Source organism: Strix aluco, chromosome 2 (assembly GCF_031877795.1).
Source record: "Strix aluco isolate bStrAlu1 chromosome 2, bStrAlu1.hap1, whole genome shotgun sequence".
Lineage (NCBI taxonomy): Eukaryota > Metazoa > Chordata > Aves > Strigiformes > Strigidae > Strix > Strix aluco.
Window position 1 is genome coordinate 26,514,234 of NC_133932.1, and position 12,461 is coordinate 26,526,694.

At 37.2% G+C, this 12,461-nt stretch overlaps 1 protein-coding gene across 1 annotated transcript in view; it reads left to right on the top strand.

Moving 5' to 3' along the window:
* LOC141918726 (multidrug resistance-associated protein 1-like) overlaps window positions 1–12,461 on the top strand; it is a 42,760-nt gene that overhangs the window by 20,318 nt on the left and 9,981 nt on the right. The window contains exons 11-20 of the mRNA XM_074813598.1: window positions 98–164; window positions 1,727–1,853; window positions 3,253–3,429; window positions 3,957–4,124; window positions 5,951–6,137; window positions 7,738–7,807; window positions 8,768–8,828; window positions 9,996–10,215; window positions 10,705–10,859; window positions 11,972–12,127. Coding sequence (XP_074669699.1) covers window positions 98–164; window positions 1,727–1,853; window positions 3,253–3,429; window positions 3,957–4,124; window positions 5,951–6,137; window positions 7,738–7,807; window positions 8,768–8,828; window positions 9,996–10,215; window positions 10,705–10,859; window positions 11,972–12,127 — 1,388 coding nt within the window. The remainder of the gene's footprint in view (window positions 1–97; window positions 165–1,726; window positions 1,854–3,252; window positions 3,430–3,956; window positions 4,125–5,950; window positions 6,138–7,737; window positions 7,808–8,767; window positions 8,829–9,995; window positions 10,216–10,704; window positions 10,860–11,971; window positions 12,128–12,461) is intronic.

Genomic DNA, 12,461 nt, shown 5'->3' on the forward strand with positions numbered 1-12,461 from the left:
TTTTTAATTGGTCATGAGTTTATATGAATGATCATTAAGAAACTCAACTGAGGGGATGGATTAGCAACTCTTTGCTCTTTTTTCTTTATTGCAACAGATCACGCTGTTGGGTTTATTGGTGCTTCTTTACGCTGGGAAAAAAATGGCCTGCCAGTTTTAAAAAAGTAAGATATTTCTTAATTTTTTTTTTACAAGCTCCTTTGGCAAAATGTGGTATCTGTAGAGATATTGTTCAGGTTTAATGTATTCTGATACAGACTAGTTCATGATGTTACATACTAAAAAGAACATAAATTATTGTTTCCAGAATATCCTATGTGATTGGTGTGCTCTGGAAAGTCAAATCTGACTTTCTCTTTCTGACAAGGAACCACACAGGAGTGCGTGTTCCTCGAGACAGCACTGTATAAGTGCTATGGGAAGCCAGTGCTCTTCATTCCTTCTTCATTCCTTCTTCATTCCTTCTTCATTCCTTCTTCATTCCTTCTTCATTCCTTCTTTCCTACCACCTCTCCCCTCATTTTGCACAAGGTTTAACTGCAATATCAATTTTTCCTGAATTGCATTTTGGGAAGCATTAACTAACAAGATGCTCTTTTGTCAGTGCAGCATTTTATATTGCCCACGAGTAAGCTAAGGTAGTTTATGCAGCCTTGCATTGAATACTGATCTTAAAATTGGGCTGTGGCTTCCTTTGGAAAGAACAAACAAACAAAAAGTTTGCTTTTCTCACGGTGGTCTCTTGCCTGAAAACACCCCTCTTTTTGTTTGTCATTCCTTAACAAGGTATTTCTTAGGTGTAAATTCAGCTATGCATAAACTGCTATGCAATGAACACATTGGAGGGTTACTAAGGAAATGGAGTAACCGAGCTTGTAAGTGGAATGAAGAACCTGTTTGATAAGCTCTATACAGCTGTTAAATTTTACTAAGGCAGCTGAAGAGGTTACAACCCACCTGGTGTAACCCTCTCACCATGCTGTTTACCCTATTCCTCTCAGGGCTGTGGAGTATATAACACGCCATTGAGCATCCACATCTCAGCCACCATAGCCTGCAATATAGTATCCAGGCATGAGCTGCCTTCAGCATCATGTACAGGCTTCATTAAAGTCTGGTACAGTCTCTGGGTACAGTCTTTACTTCATTTGTGCTCCCAGCTCCAGTCTGAACGGACTGTGCTTATCTTAGCATAGGGCTTTCAGATCAGAACACATTAGATCCAGATAGCATAGGGTACAGATACAGCAAATGGCTGTCCTTGTATGCTAAAGTTTATGAGTACATATTGTAGTTGTTTTGACAGCAAAATATACAGATTATGAGAGACAGCTTTTATTTATCCAAACAGCTATTTTTTTCCTTAAGAAGGATCAGACATTGGCCACAGTTGATGCTACATAAGAAGTCTAACAGTTGATTGTCAGAGTAAGATGGAATGTGAACCCCAGGCCTGAGAACAATACGATAACACCACTTATTGGTTAGATTGTCTCCTGTTTCATTTTGTTGTGACCAGATAAAAACATAACCTCTTAACTTGCAGGCAGATAAATTTATTCTTAAAGTCATTATTGCAAGTTTCTGAACGGTGCATAGCCAAAAGACATGCAAACTCAAGTACTAATTTCTCATTGTTCTGAGGGTAAAATAGAGTGACCACAACCCATACACGATGGAGTATTTACAAAGAGGATAACTCATTTGTCTTCCTCAATATTTCCAGCTTGAGTGTCAGCATTCCTGAAGGCTCTTTAGTTGCTGTTGTGGGACAGGTTGGATCTGGAAAGTCATCTTTTCTTTCAGCTGTTCTTGGAGAAATGGAGAAACTTGAAGGAACAGTTCAGAGAAGAGTAAGATTGTCTGTCTGTGTCCCCCTGCCCTGCCCACTCCACAATACCTAAATTAAGTAGAACTGCTTCTGAAAGTACAATTTTTCCTTCTCAACAATAGTTGTGGAAATACTGTCAAGGGTAGCTCCAGCTTCTTAAATCTTCAAAGTAACACAGTGATTTTTAATACTTTGTTAACAGTGTAACAATTTGTCTTTGTTTTCAATCTAAGTGATTGCGAAGCTATTTTCATTTTTTTATAATCTATATGATACAGTGCAAAAATCATGAGTGTTTAAGTCATATATTGAGCCTAATCATCTAACGGTTGCTGTTTTGAAACAGCTGTACAAACATGATCCACTTGGAGCAGTTATAAACTGTTGTAGAAGATGATCATCTTTCTTGCAATGGCTTATGTGTAGAGAAGATACAGGATATGGAAATAGAGGGAAAAGTTAAACTTTAGGCAGAGATGAAATTAAGGTGCTGGCTCTCCTAGTGATAGGAAACCCTGTAGCTTAACTTGTAGTTACAGAGAGCAACGAAAGTCCCTATCACAGAATAGAGTTTAGGGAAGTTTTCTATAGGTTATAGATATGGTGGAAGTTAACCTCTGATGGCAGACTACAGTGCTTGAGCCAATAAATATCAATGGGTAAGCACAGTATTGGTTAATCTGGTTGCAAGGGGATGTGGCAACATTAAAAAAGTGTCTCAGCCTTGAAAATAAGTGTTGAACAAGAATCCACTCCTGTGGAAATCTAGTACAGTATCCTGTCACTGTTGAGGGGTGGGGGAAGAATATCAAGTTGAGGTGTTCCAAACCTGAGAGTAGTAGTTAATGGGAAAAAGACTGGCTGTGTAGAATCTAATAAGGAAGACATATACCCAACAAGTGTACCTATACTATCAATTTGTTGTAAAATTAATAGATTTTCACAGGGCCTGTAGCTTAATGTAAGAAAAGATCTAGGAGCATTTCCAGTTATTATTCCTATCCTGTAACCTTAATTTCTAATGGCTGACACATTCCATGGCGTGTTATGTAAAAATACAAACAATCAAACTGTATTTTGATATATACCTAATACAGACCCATTTTGCTGCATATAAATCTTACAATGGGTGTCTGTCACTCAGATCTTTCCCTGAAAGATTTTGCTCAATCCCAGCTCTGTCAGTTTTATTCAAAGTATGTGCTCTTATAATAATTATCAGTAAGCTGTTATACAGGAATATTCAACAGATTGTTTTTATTACCTGACTTAGTCAAAATTTGAAGAGTTTAATAATGCTCAAGTTTTGGAAGTAATTACTGGTTACTTTGAGGTAAACCTGGAATTTAAAATGTACTTTTAAATGCCATTTTCTATATTGAGGAAGCCCAAGTAAAGAACATGTTTCTAATTCATTTTAGGGTTCAGTGGCATATGTTTCTCAGCAGGCTTGGATTCAAAATGACAGTTTACAGGAAAATATTCTCTTCGGTGCAAATCTAAATAGGCCATACTATGAACTTGTTTTAGAGTGTTGTGCTTTACTGCCAGATTTGGAACAGTTACCGAATGGAGACCAAACAGAGATTGGAGAACGGGTGAGAATCTGAGATGTCAGTAATGATGCAATAAGTTAAGTTATGGCTTTTATGTTTTTATATATTATCTATTTGATAATTTACTCTGAGTAATCAGTGCTCAGCCAAGTACATCTAGCCCATCTCCTTACTTAGCTTGCTTAATTTGACCTCAACTTCTGTTCAAGCTCTGAACTCTTACTAATTTTTAAAATGGCTCTTTTCTATACAGAAGTTTGAGTAAGCCCTGCCCTGTTCACCAGGGGTTTCCTCTATACTGTAAAAACACCTGTATGACTATAAATAAAAGTTATTTTTTAATTTTCCAGAGTACCTTACATTTGCCCATTTGAATTGGGGATTTAATCAACAGACCCCAAACTTTGCTCTAATTACTTGAAAATCCAAATGTTACCTTTCTATTTTCATATCTAGAATAAAATTCACTTTGATTACCTGAAAAAATAATGATGAGACTGAGTGTGATACACTGGTCATCTTTAGTATTTCATATTTAAATGTGGATTTTTTTGGCTTTCTTTTCTTAGGGTGTCAATATCAGTGGAGGGCAGAAGCAGAGAGTGAGTCTCGCTAGAGCTGTGTACAGCAATGCTGACTTGTATCTTCTGGATGACCCCCTGTCTGCTGTAGATGTACATGTTGGGAAACATCTTTTTGAGAAGCTAATTGGCCCTTCCAGTCTCCTAAAAACCAAGGTAAAGTAGGGCGGCTTCCTTTTCAGTTTTCAGCTACTTTGTACAATACAACAGACACAGTAAAAGTCAAGTCATTCTGCAAAAGCTCATCTCTTACCTAGTGTGTTGATGAAAATTATTCTGAATAAAGAGGCTAAATAAAAAGCACAACTGATTGTGCCAATTCAAAGCCTACTGGGTAGACATAGCACAGACCAAAAGAAAAGATTGAGAGCTGGCCTGACCTGGGAGTCTGAAAGATTCATATAATATTTACTTATTTCTTCCTTACTAGCAGTTTGAGGAGTGCTGTGATCTGCATATAGAAGGCAGAGTAGAGCCTTTTGTAGTCACTCTTGGTCATAGAATCATTCAGGTTGGAAAAGACCCTTGGGATCATCGAGTCCAACCATCAGCCCTACTCTACAAAGTTCTCCCCCACACCATATCCCCCAACATCTTATCTTAACGACCCTTAAACACATCCAGGGATGGTGACTCCACCACCTCCCTGGGCAGCCTATTCCACTGTCTGACCACTCTTTCTGTGAAAAATTTTTTCCTAATGTCCAGTGTAAACCTCCCCTGTTGCAGTTTAAAGCCATTCCCTCTTGTTCTGTCACTAATCACCTGTGAGAAGACACCAGCACCAACCTCTCTATGATGTCCTTTCAGGTAGGTGTAGAGAGTGATGAGGTCTCCCCTCAGCCTTCTCTTCCTCAAACTGAACAGTCCCAGCTCCCTCAATCTCTCCTCATAGGATTTGTTCTCCAGGCCCTTCACCAGCTTCGTTGCCCTCCTCTGCACTCGCTCCAGCACCTCGATATCCCTCTCGTATTGAGGTGCCCAAAACTGGACACAATACTCCAGGTGTGGCCTCACCAGTGCAGAGTACAGGGGGACTATCACCTCCCTACTTCTGCTGGTCACACTCTTTCTAATACAAGCCAGGATGTCGTTGGCTTTCTTGGCCACCTGGGCACACTGCTGGCTCATGTTCAGCTGTTTGTCAATTAGAACCCCCAGATCCTTTTCTTCCAGACAGCTCTCCAGCCACACCTCCCCAAGTCTGTAGCGATGCATGGGGTTGTTGTGGCCCAAGTGCAGGACCTGGCACTTGGCCTTGTTGAAGCTCCTTGTTGATGCCTCACTGCAGTAAATAGCCAGTATAAGTTATAGAAAGAAAGGCTTCTTGTTGAACAAAGAAATTCCATGGGGAGAGTGGAATCAGAAAGAATAGATTCTACCATTTAAAAAACTGTTCATGTGGGAAGGTAAGATAGCTTGTAAAAAATCTCTCCTCAGTGTTATGAATTAGTACAGATTATTCCTGCTGGCCAGTGACTGCAAAACACATGTATTACTATGAAATACTTACAATTATGAATACATTATTATGAAGTAAATGTCTTTCACTTTCCCTCTCTCCCTTCTCCCTTTTCTTAATTTACCTGCTCCATGGGTTATGAGTATCTGGCAGAAGCAAGAACTCTACTAATGATAGACTTGTAAGCAGGTTTTAATATTGAGACTATCAAACTACATGTAGTATATTAAAAGATGTAGTATCTGCCTCATCTCTTTACAACCTGATCTAAACCATTCCTAAGCAGAAGATGCACATTAAGAAACAGGTGAGTACAAGTAGCTGTAAGCATAAAGTTTGACATTATAATCAGCAATTTAAAGAGTAATGTAGTAAAGTAACAACAATAATAGTAATAATAAAGTAGACAAATAAATGAGCAAAATCCCAGAAAAATTCCATTACACCATTTCAGCTATCATAATGTAATGTCTAATTTTAATATACACTTTGTATTTATATGGAAAACATTGTGTTTCAGACTCGTATATTAGTGACCCATAACCTAACGCTCCTGCCTCACACTGATTTTATAATAGTAATGGAAGAGGGCAGAATAAGTCAAATGGGGACATACCAAGAACTCATTTCAAAGAGAGCTAATTTTGCTGAGCTTATTCAAGTCTTCGGTGCAGAGCATACAAGTAAAGAGACAACCCAAATGGAAGGTGAGAAAATTTGTATATTGTGTTTGCTCAGTATTTTTTCTTTTCATTCAAGCTTCTCAGAATATTCCTCCTCTCCTTCCTGGAAATGAATAGAATAATTACTGAAAAATGTATAGCATTCCTATCTACATTTTGGTATGGAATTATAGGTTATAAACTGAAAAAAATTCAGACGTTAGTGTCTTGAGATCATATGGTTTACTCTTTCAACTAATAAATTTATGATAAATCTGTCTTGCGCAGCTGCTGTATTAATTACTGGGTAAAAGTTACCTGATTCTGCTAAGGATTTATCACTCAATAAATAATTTATGGACATTTCAAATTAATATTGTAGTGTCAACAATTATGTCCTGTTTTATATTGGATGCTTCCCATTTCCATTAACTTAGGCTGCTGTAATCTTGGAGCACAGCACGAATAGGAGAATATGGTCCATTTGTAGGAGAAAAAAATAAAGGAAACTTTTAGTACTCTCATGAAATACTTCCAGCCAACAAGTAGACAGCATAAACAAACAAATACGGCACAGTACCTTGAAACAGCATACTTACAAATCATTCACATGGATTAGGACTCAACTTACTTCTGTACCTGAGTTGTTCAATGTGTGCTCTTTATAGAGTTGTGTGAAAGAAATAGGTACATTGACAATGCAGTCTGTTTGACCTATTTTCATCATGTACTTCAGGAGGAGATTAATTGTGGTTATTTCATTTTGAGAGAAGAAATCTCCACATGACACAGAAGAGTCCTATAACAGACAAGTGACTGTAGATGTTTATAATGCTGGTTTGCAGTTAACTTAGCAACTCTAAATTGAGCCTGTAGTAAGTACAATGCAGTCTGGTGGGTTTACTAATTCAGGCCCTATACTGGAGCCAGCGCTCTCAAATATTTGCTGGGGTTTGACAGGGAGGAATGGAAAGACAGAACAGCAAATGTTCAGAAGGCCACAGTGGGCAGTCTTGAGTTAGCTGTGTTGGGATTAAAGTGTGAGGTAACCTTGTAAGGAAACATGTATTATTCATGAAGGGGAACCAAAGTAATAAGAAGAAACAGTATGCAGGGTGTCATGATACTAAATTATATGGCAGAGGTACCTTCCGCAGGGTGGATGTATGTAGAAAACATATTTTTGTCTTAACAGGTCTGCTGACAAAAATAACATCAAATATGACAAAGAAGAAAAAAATCCATTCCTGGAAGAAAAAAGTGTTGACTCCTTTTGTTAACACACGAACAACAGCAAGTTTGGTTTTCCAGCCATGATGCAAGAATACTTTGACATAAACGCTAATGTTAATATTTGCAGGGATACTAATACTCTAAGCAGGAATTTACTAAGCAAGAATGGAATTCCAAAGAGACTCGAGGCTCATGGGGGAGATTTACTTGCTGTCACAGTTCTAGCATTTGGTCATAAATGTGTCTGTCTTGTGTAGTAGCTATCCCAAGACTAGGTGAACTTAAGGAATTCGTAGGTTAAATCATCCCCGTTCATCATTTTGTCCCTGTTTTTTATTTCTAGCTTCCTGTGCTGTATCTGTCAACTCATGGTATATATTGAAAAGATTTTTCTATTTTTCTTCCCTTATAGTGAGTTCTTCAAAAGAAGAGGGCCAACTGGGTAGGAGTCTGCAACAAAGAGAACTGCTGAAACATAAAGAGTAAGTATTAAAAAAAAAAAAAAAAAAAAGTAGCCATTGCTTAATTAATACCATTCTAGAACAACCCTAAGTGCTGAAGGCTGTGCCACTATGTTTCACTGTGTACGCATGGGTTAAGCCTGAGTGCCCATTAGCAGTTGGCTGGAGAACGTGTATCTGCAGCTCATCTTCTGGTTTCACTTTATACAAAAGAAATCAGGTTAATGTGCTGCATGAGTTCAAGAGGTCCAGTTCATGGGCTGCTTCATTGTGTGAAACAAAGTACATTTAGCAGGAATGAGGGACTTTCAGAAGACCAACTGAAGTCACTGATGTGAATGCACCCACAATTCCCAAGCAGCAATTTGACTGCTTGGTGTATTAACAAATTGTTTATGCTCTTTGTTCTTCCCCTGTAACATTGATTTGTCTTTTTGCACCTCTAAGAAAACTTCTGGGTTTTCAGATAGTTGAATGACCTTCTAGATTAATTTATAAAGCACTGTAGCAGTGTATTTGCAGTGGTAGAAGATAGTGCAAAGATGAAGTAGAAGAGACTCAACTAGCAAGTTCAGACAATGCAGGACATTTAAGCTTAACCACCCTGGTCCTGAAGTAGTAGAATTGGATGTGTCAAATAGTAAGCCCTAATCCTGGGCCTGGACGAGGGTGAGACCCAAGTTGCCCCACACTTACATGCCTCAGAAAAGGACAGTCTTACATCTCTAGCTGATGCCTACGCAGGACAAGCTCAGTTTTTGTCTACACATAATTATACAAGAAGGGAAAAGGCCATACCTAGTGTTGTCTTCTGACCATAATGTTACTTTTAACAACAAAAATAGAACAGCTGAGGACAGTTCGTGTCTCCACAGCAAAATTCTACAAAATTTTATAGTATCCATTTTTGCTTAGGAATAAATGGATATATTCTTTGTATGATGATTCACAAGAAGATTTGAAAGTGTTTCTTGTTTGCAGTTCTTCCTTTGATCAATGGAAAATATTCACTAACACTAAGGAAAAAGTTGCTACTGGTGGTGTAAGTATCACTAATAGAAAAGACTTTGACATTTGTTTTCATAAAAATGTATTTTGCAGTTGCAGTTTTGTGTTTCTTGTTAAGGTTGCCTGACATCTCATTACTGAAATTAAAGTCTTACAGGTTTTTGCCAAATTTTAAGTCTGTCATCTGAGATTTTTCTGTTTTGATGATCTGCTGCTGGCTGTGTTTTCATATTACGCCCAGCAGTCTGTTTTACATATTTCAGAAAGAAGAAGATTAAAAAAAGATTTTACCTCTGTTAGAAAAATATTCTGTCTGTCTTACCTTTAGGAAGTTTAAATACCTGTGTGCTGGAGCAGAGACTAGAAATTTTGCATGGTAATACTGCTGCAGTATTGTTTTACATTAGAAGCACACTTTTTGCAGTCTCCTTTAAAAAAACCTGCCAGTTGCTAGGGAGAGGGAAAAGAACAAGTGAAATAGTGTGAGAAGGTCAAAACTTCCTGGGAAGCTATAGTTTAATTAAAATAGGAACAGGGCAGGGGGTGGAGGGGGATAGAAAGTATGAGTTTCTAGCAAGATGGTAGAAATAAGGGCTTGAAAAGAATGAGTTTGCAGAACAGACGGAAGAGTTTGTGCCAACTAGAGCTCATTTCACTCCAGACCCTGTAATGAAATCCAAGAATCTGCCATACCTTTCAAGTGGCCTAGCTGAGTTTGATCCCATTAGTCCTCATCTAGGATGAGAACTTTCTCCTGATGACACTAATTTCCTTGGCTCCAGTAGCCCAGAGTGGCAGTTCTAAAGTTTCTAGTTCCATTAATGAATAGAGTAAGATTTGCTTCATACAAACTGCCCAAGAATTGCACTCTTGTTTGTTTGGTTGTTTTTTTCTTTTGGTTTGGTTTGTTTGTTTTGTATAATCTACATACGTAAGATTTTTTAAGTCTGACACTGGAAAGTGTCACAAGCAAGACTGCCTATGTTGTGTATCATTAAAGAGCAGAGTGTAGTGGGAGAGGAAACCTTTTTACAGTATGATTTTATATACGTAAGTTATCAGATTTAGTTAAATTCTTTAGATTTATTCTGAATTGAATGTATCCAATTCCCATTCTATAATGTGTATGGTCCTTCAACAATGGTAATGATTTTAAGAGTAACTCTTTTTTTTGTATATTCCTTTTTTATTATATATTCAGATGAAAATGTCAGTTGTTTTGAAATACCTCCAAGCCTTCAACTGGCGATGGATGTGGCTAACCATAGCTGCTTGTTTAGGACAAAATGCACTAACCATTGGACAAAATCTATGGCTTAGCACCTGGACTGCAGAAACAGCAAAAGTTAGTGACTTCACAGAATGGAAACAATCACAAAACTATAAACTTCATATCTATGGGCTTCTGGGATTCTTACAAGGCAAGTATAAGCATTTATGACTGTTTTCTCACCATTTGCCAAGTTTGATCTGCCTGAATGTGTATTAGTAAAGAAATAATGCTGGTTGTTTCATAAACTGAATTGTATGCGACACAGTATAATAGTTTAAGCTTGGGAGAGGAGAAAAGATACACAGACATGTACAAGAAAACGCTATTTAATTTTATGATACTTCTGTGAATTCTTCAAACCTCCAAGTGTAACCTAATAAAGTTATGTTGGCATCTCAGGAAGGAAATGATTGTGGATGTGAGGTGGCATGCTAGTGTGAGAGACGTAATTGCAGGAAAAACATACTTATGAAGTACTAAGATGTATCGGCAAAATACAAATATATACATTTGTAAAGCTAAGATATGAAGTGCTGTTGGGTTGCTCACTGTGGTAGAAAACAGCGACAAAAACAAACTCCATCTCCTTTTCCCTTCCCAGCCATTCATACTGTCTTTTAATTTATCCGTTCACAAGGTCTTCTTGTTTGCTGTGGTGCTTATGTGCTCACCAGGGGGTCCCTGTCTGCTTCTCGGGCATTGCATCATCAGCTGTTAGACAATGTATTGCACCTTCCTCTTCAGCATTTTGAAACTAATCCAGTTGGCCAGATCATCAATAGGTTCACAAAGGTAAAGGGAAAACTCATGCATATTTTCCATTTTTTGAAAATGAAGCTTGAGTGACTACAGATTTCATTCCATTTAGTATTGTTGAAAAATTAAAAATATCTAAGTAAGTGAATGCAATATCTAGCAATAAAAAGCTGTTTCAGTGCATAAAAACTGTCTCAAGCTATTTTCTTACAAAATCATCAAAACACATTATTAGTAGAAGTATAGAGCCTATCCAAGATCATTAGGACCTATCCAAGATCATTAGGAGGCCATTCTTCAAAGACCAGTCCTGCAGTGCAGCAAGTTTACCAGACCTAAAGGTGATCTGTTTTTAAAAAACCCTATATTTTTCTTTGATAGTATATTGCATATCAGAATCAAATGTTATTGTCAAAACTAATAAATACTTTAATTTCACATTCTCAGAGGTATATAGACTTAAAGTGAATGTTGTTTTCTATTTTTGTAGTGTTCTGGCTTTAATTGCAACCTCTAATACACAAACAAGTGTTATTTAGTATGACTTTACTTCCCTCTCTCACCATAACTAGATTGTTACAATTCATTACCAATTGCTTCAGATACGCAGTAACTGTCGATGGCTGCTTTCTCTAGGATGGACTCAAGAATGGTTGTGTAATACACTAAAAGATCAGCTGATTTAGGTTTCACTGAAGCCCTTAGTCTTTGGTAGCAGTATATTATAAACTGAGTTTAAAAAAGCTTTACCAGGTACAGTTAGAGATTAGTAATATTTCAGTACACTTCTAGAATTATTAACAGGAGTATACAAGAGTTAGTATTTGAGTTCCTGGGCTCCTTTTCAGTCTGATATGCTTTATGTAAGCTAAATAGTATTGAACAGCAAAATGGCAAGAGCTGTCTCTTTTTGACTTCACACACTCTGAGCCTGTTCTCTGACATGCCATGAGTAATCTAAAAGCTATTATGTCTATTTCACTTGTAGACAAATAATATTTGAATATGTTTCATTAGGATGTAATTGGGGGGATCCTACTAATTTTTATTCAAGAAATTTTAGTTTGATTCCATTTTTAAAGGTTGCTTTTTCAAAGTTTTAGTGGAATTTACTCACAAAATCTTGATTCTTCTGTGCATTGTTACAGGACTTATTTGTGGTGGACATACGTTTCCATTACTACTTACGAACTTGGCTAAATTGTACAGTAGATGTTATCGGAACCATTCTAGTTATCACATCTGCCTCACCACTATTCATAGTGGTAGTTATTCCCCTGGGATACTTTTATTTTACTATCCAAGTAAGTGCATTAAGCTTTTATAAGGATTTCTAGAGGTATGTGGATGAAATGTCCAATCAAGAATACAGGCTCAAATTATTTGTTATTGTGAAAAAACCAAACATATATATATATTTACACACACATACAGAACACATCTGAAATTGATGTCAGAAAAAAATCTTCAGGCTTCTTAAAAGGAAATTAGATCACTTCCTGAATATATACTGTAATGCTTGGGAACTTTTAATGACTTATGTTTTTCTCTTTATATTTTCCTTTTTCTTAGGAAGATACAATATTGGTTTAGATCCCACGAAGAAATTTGATTAAGTTACCTGAAGAAATGGGGTGT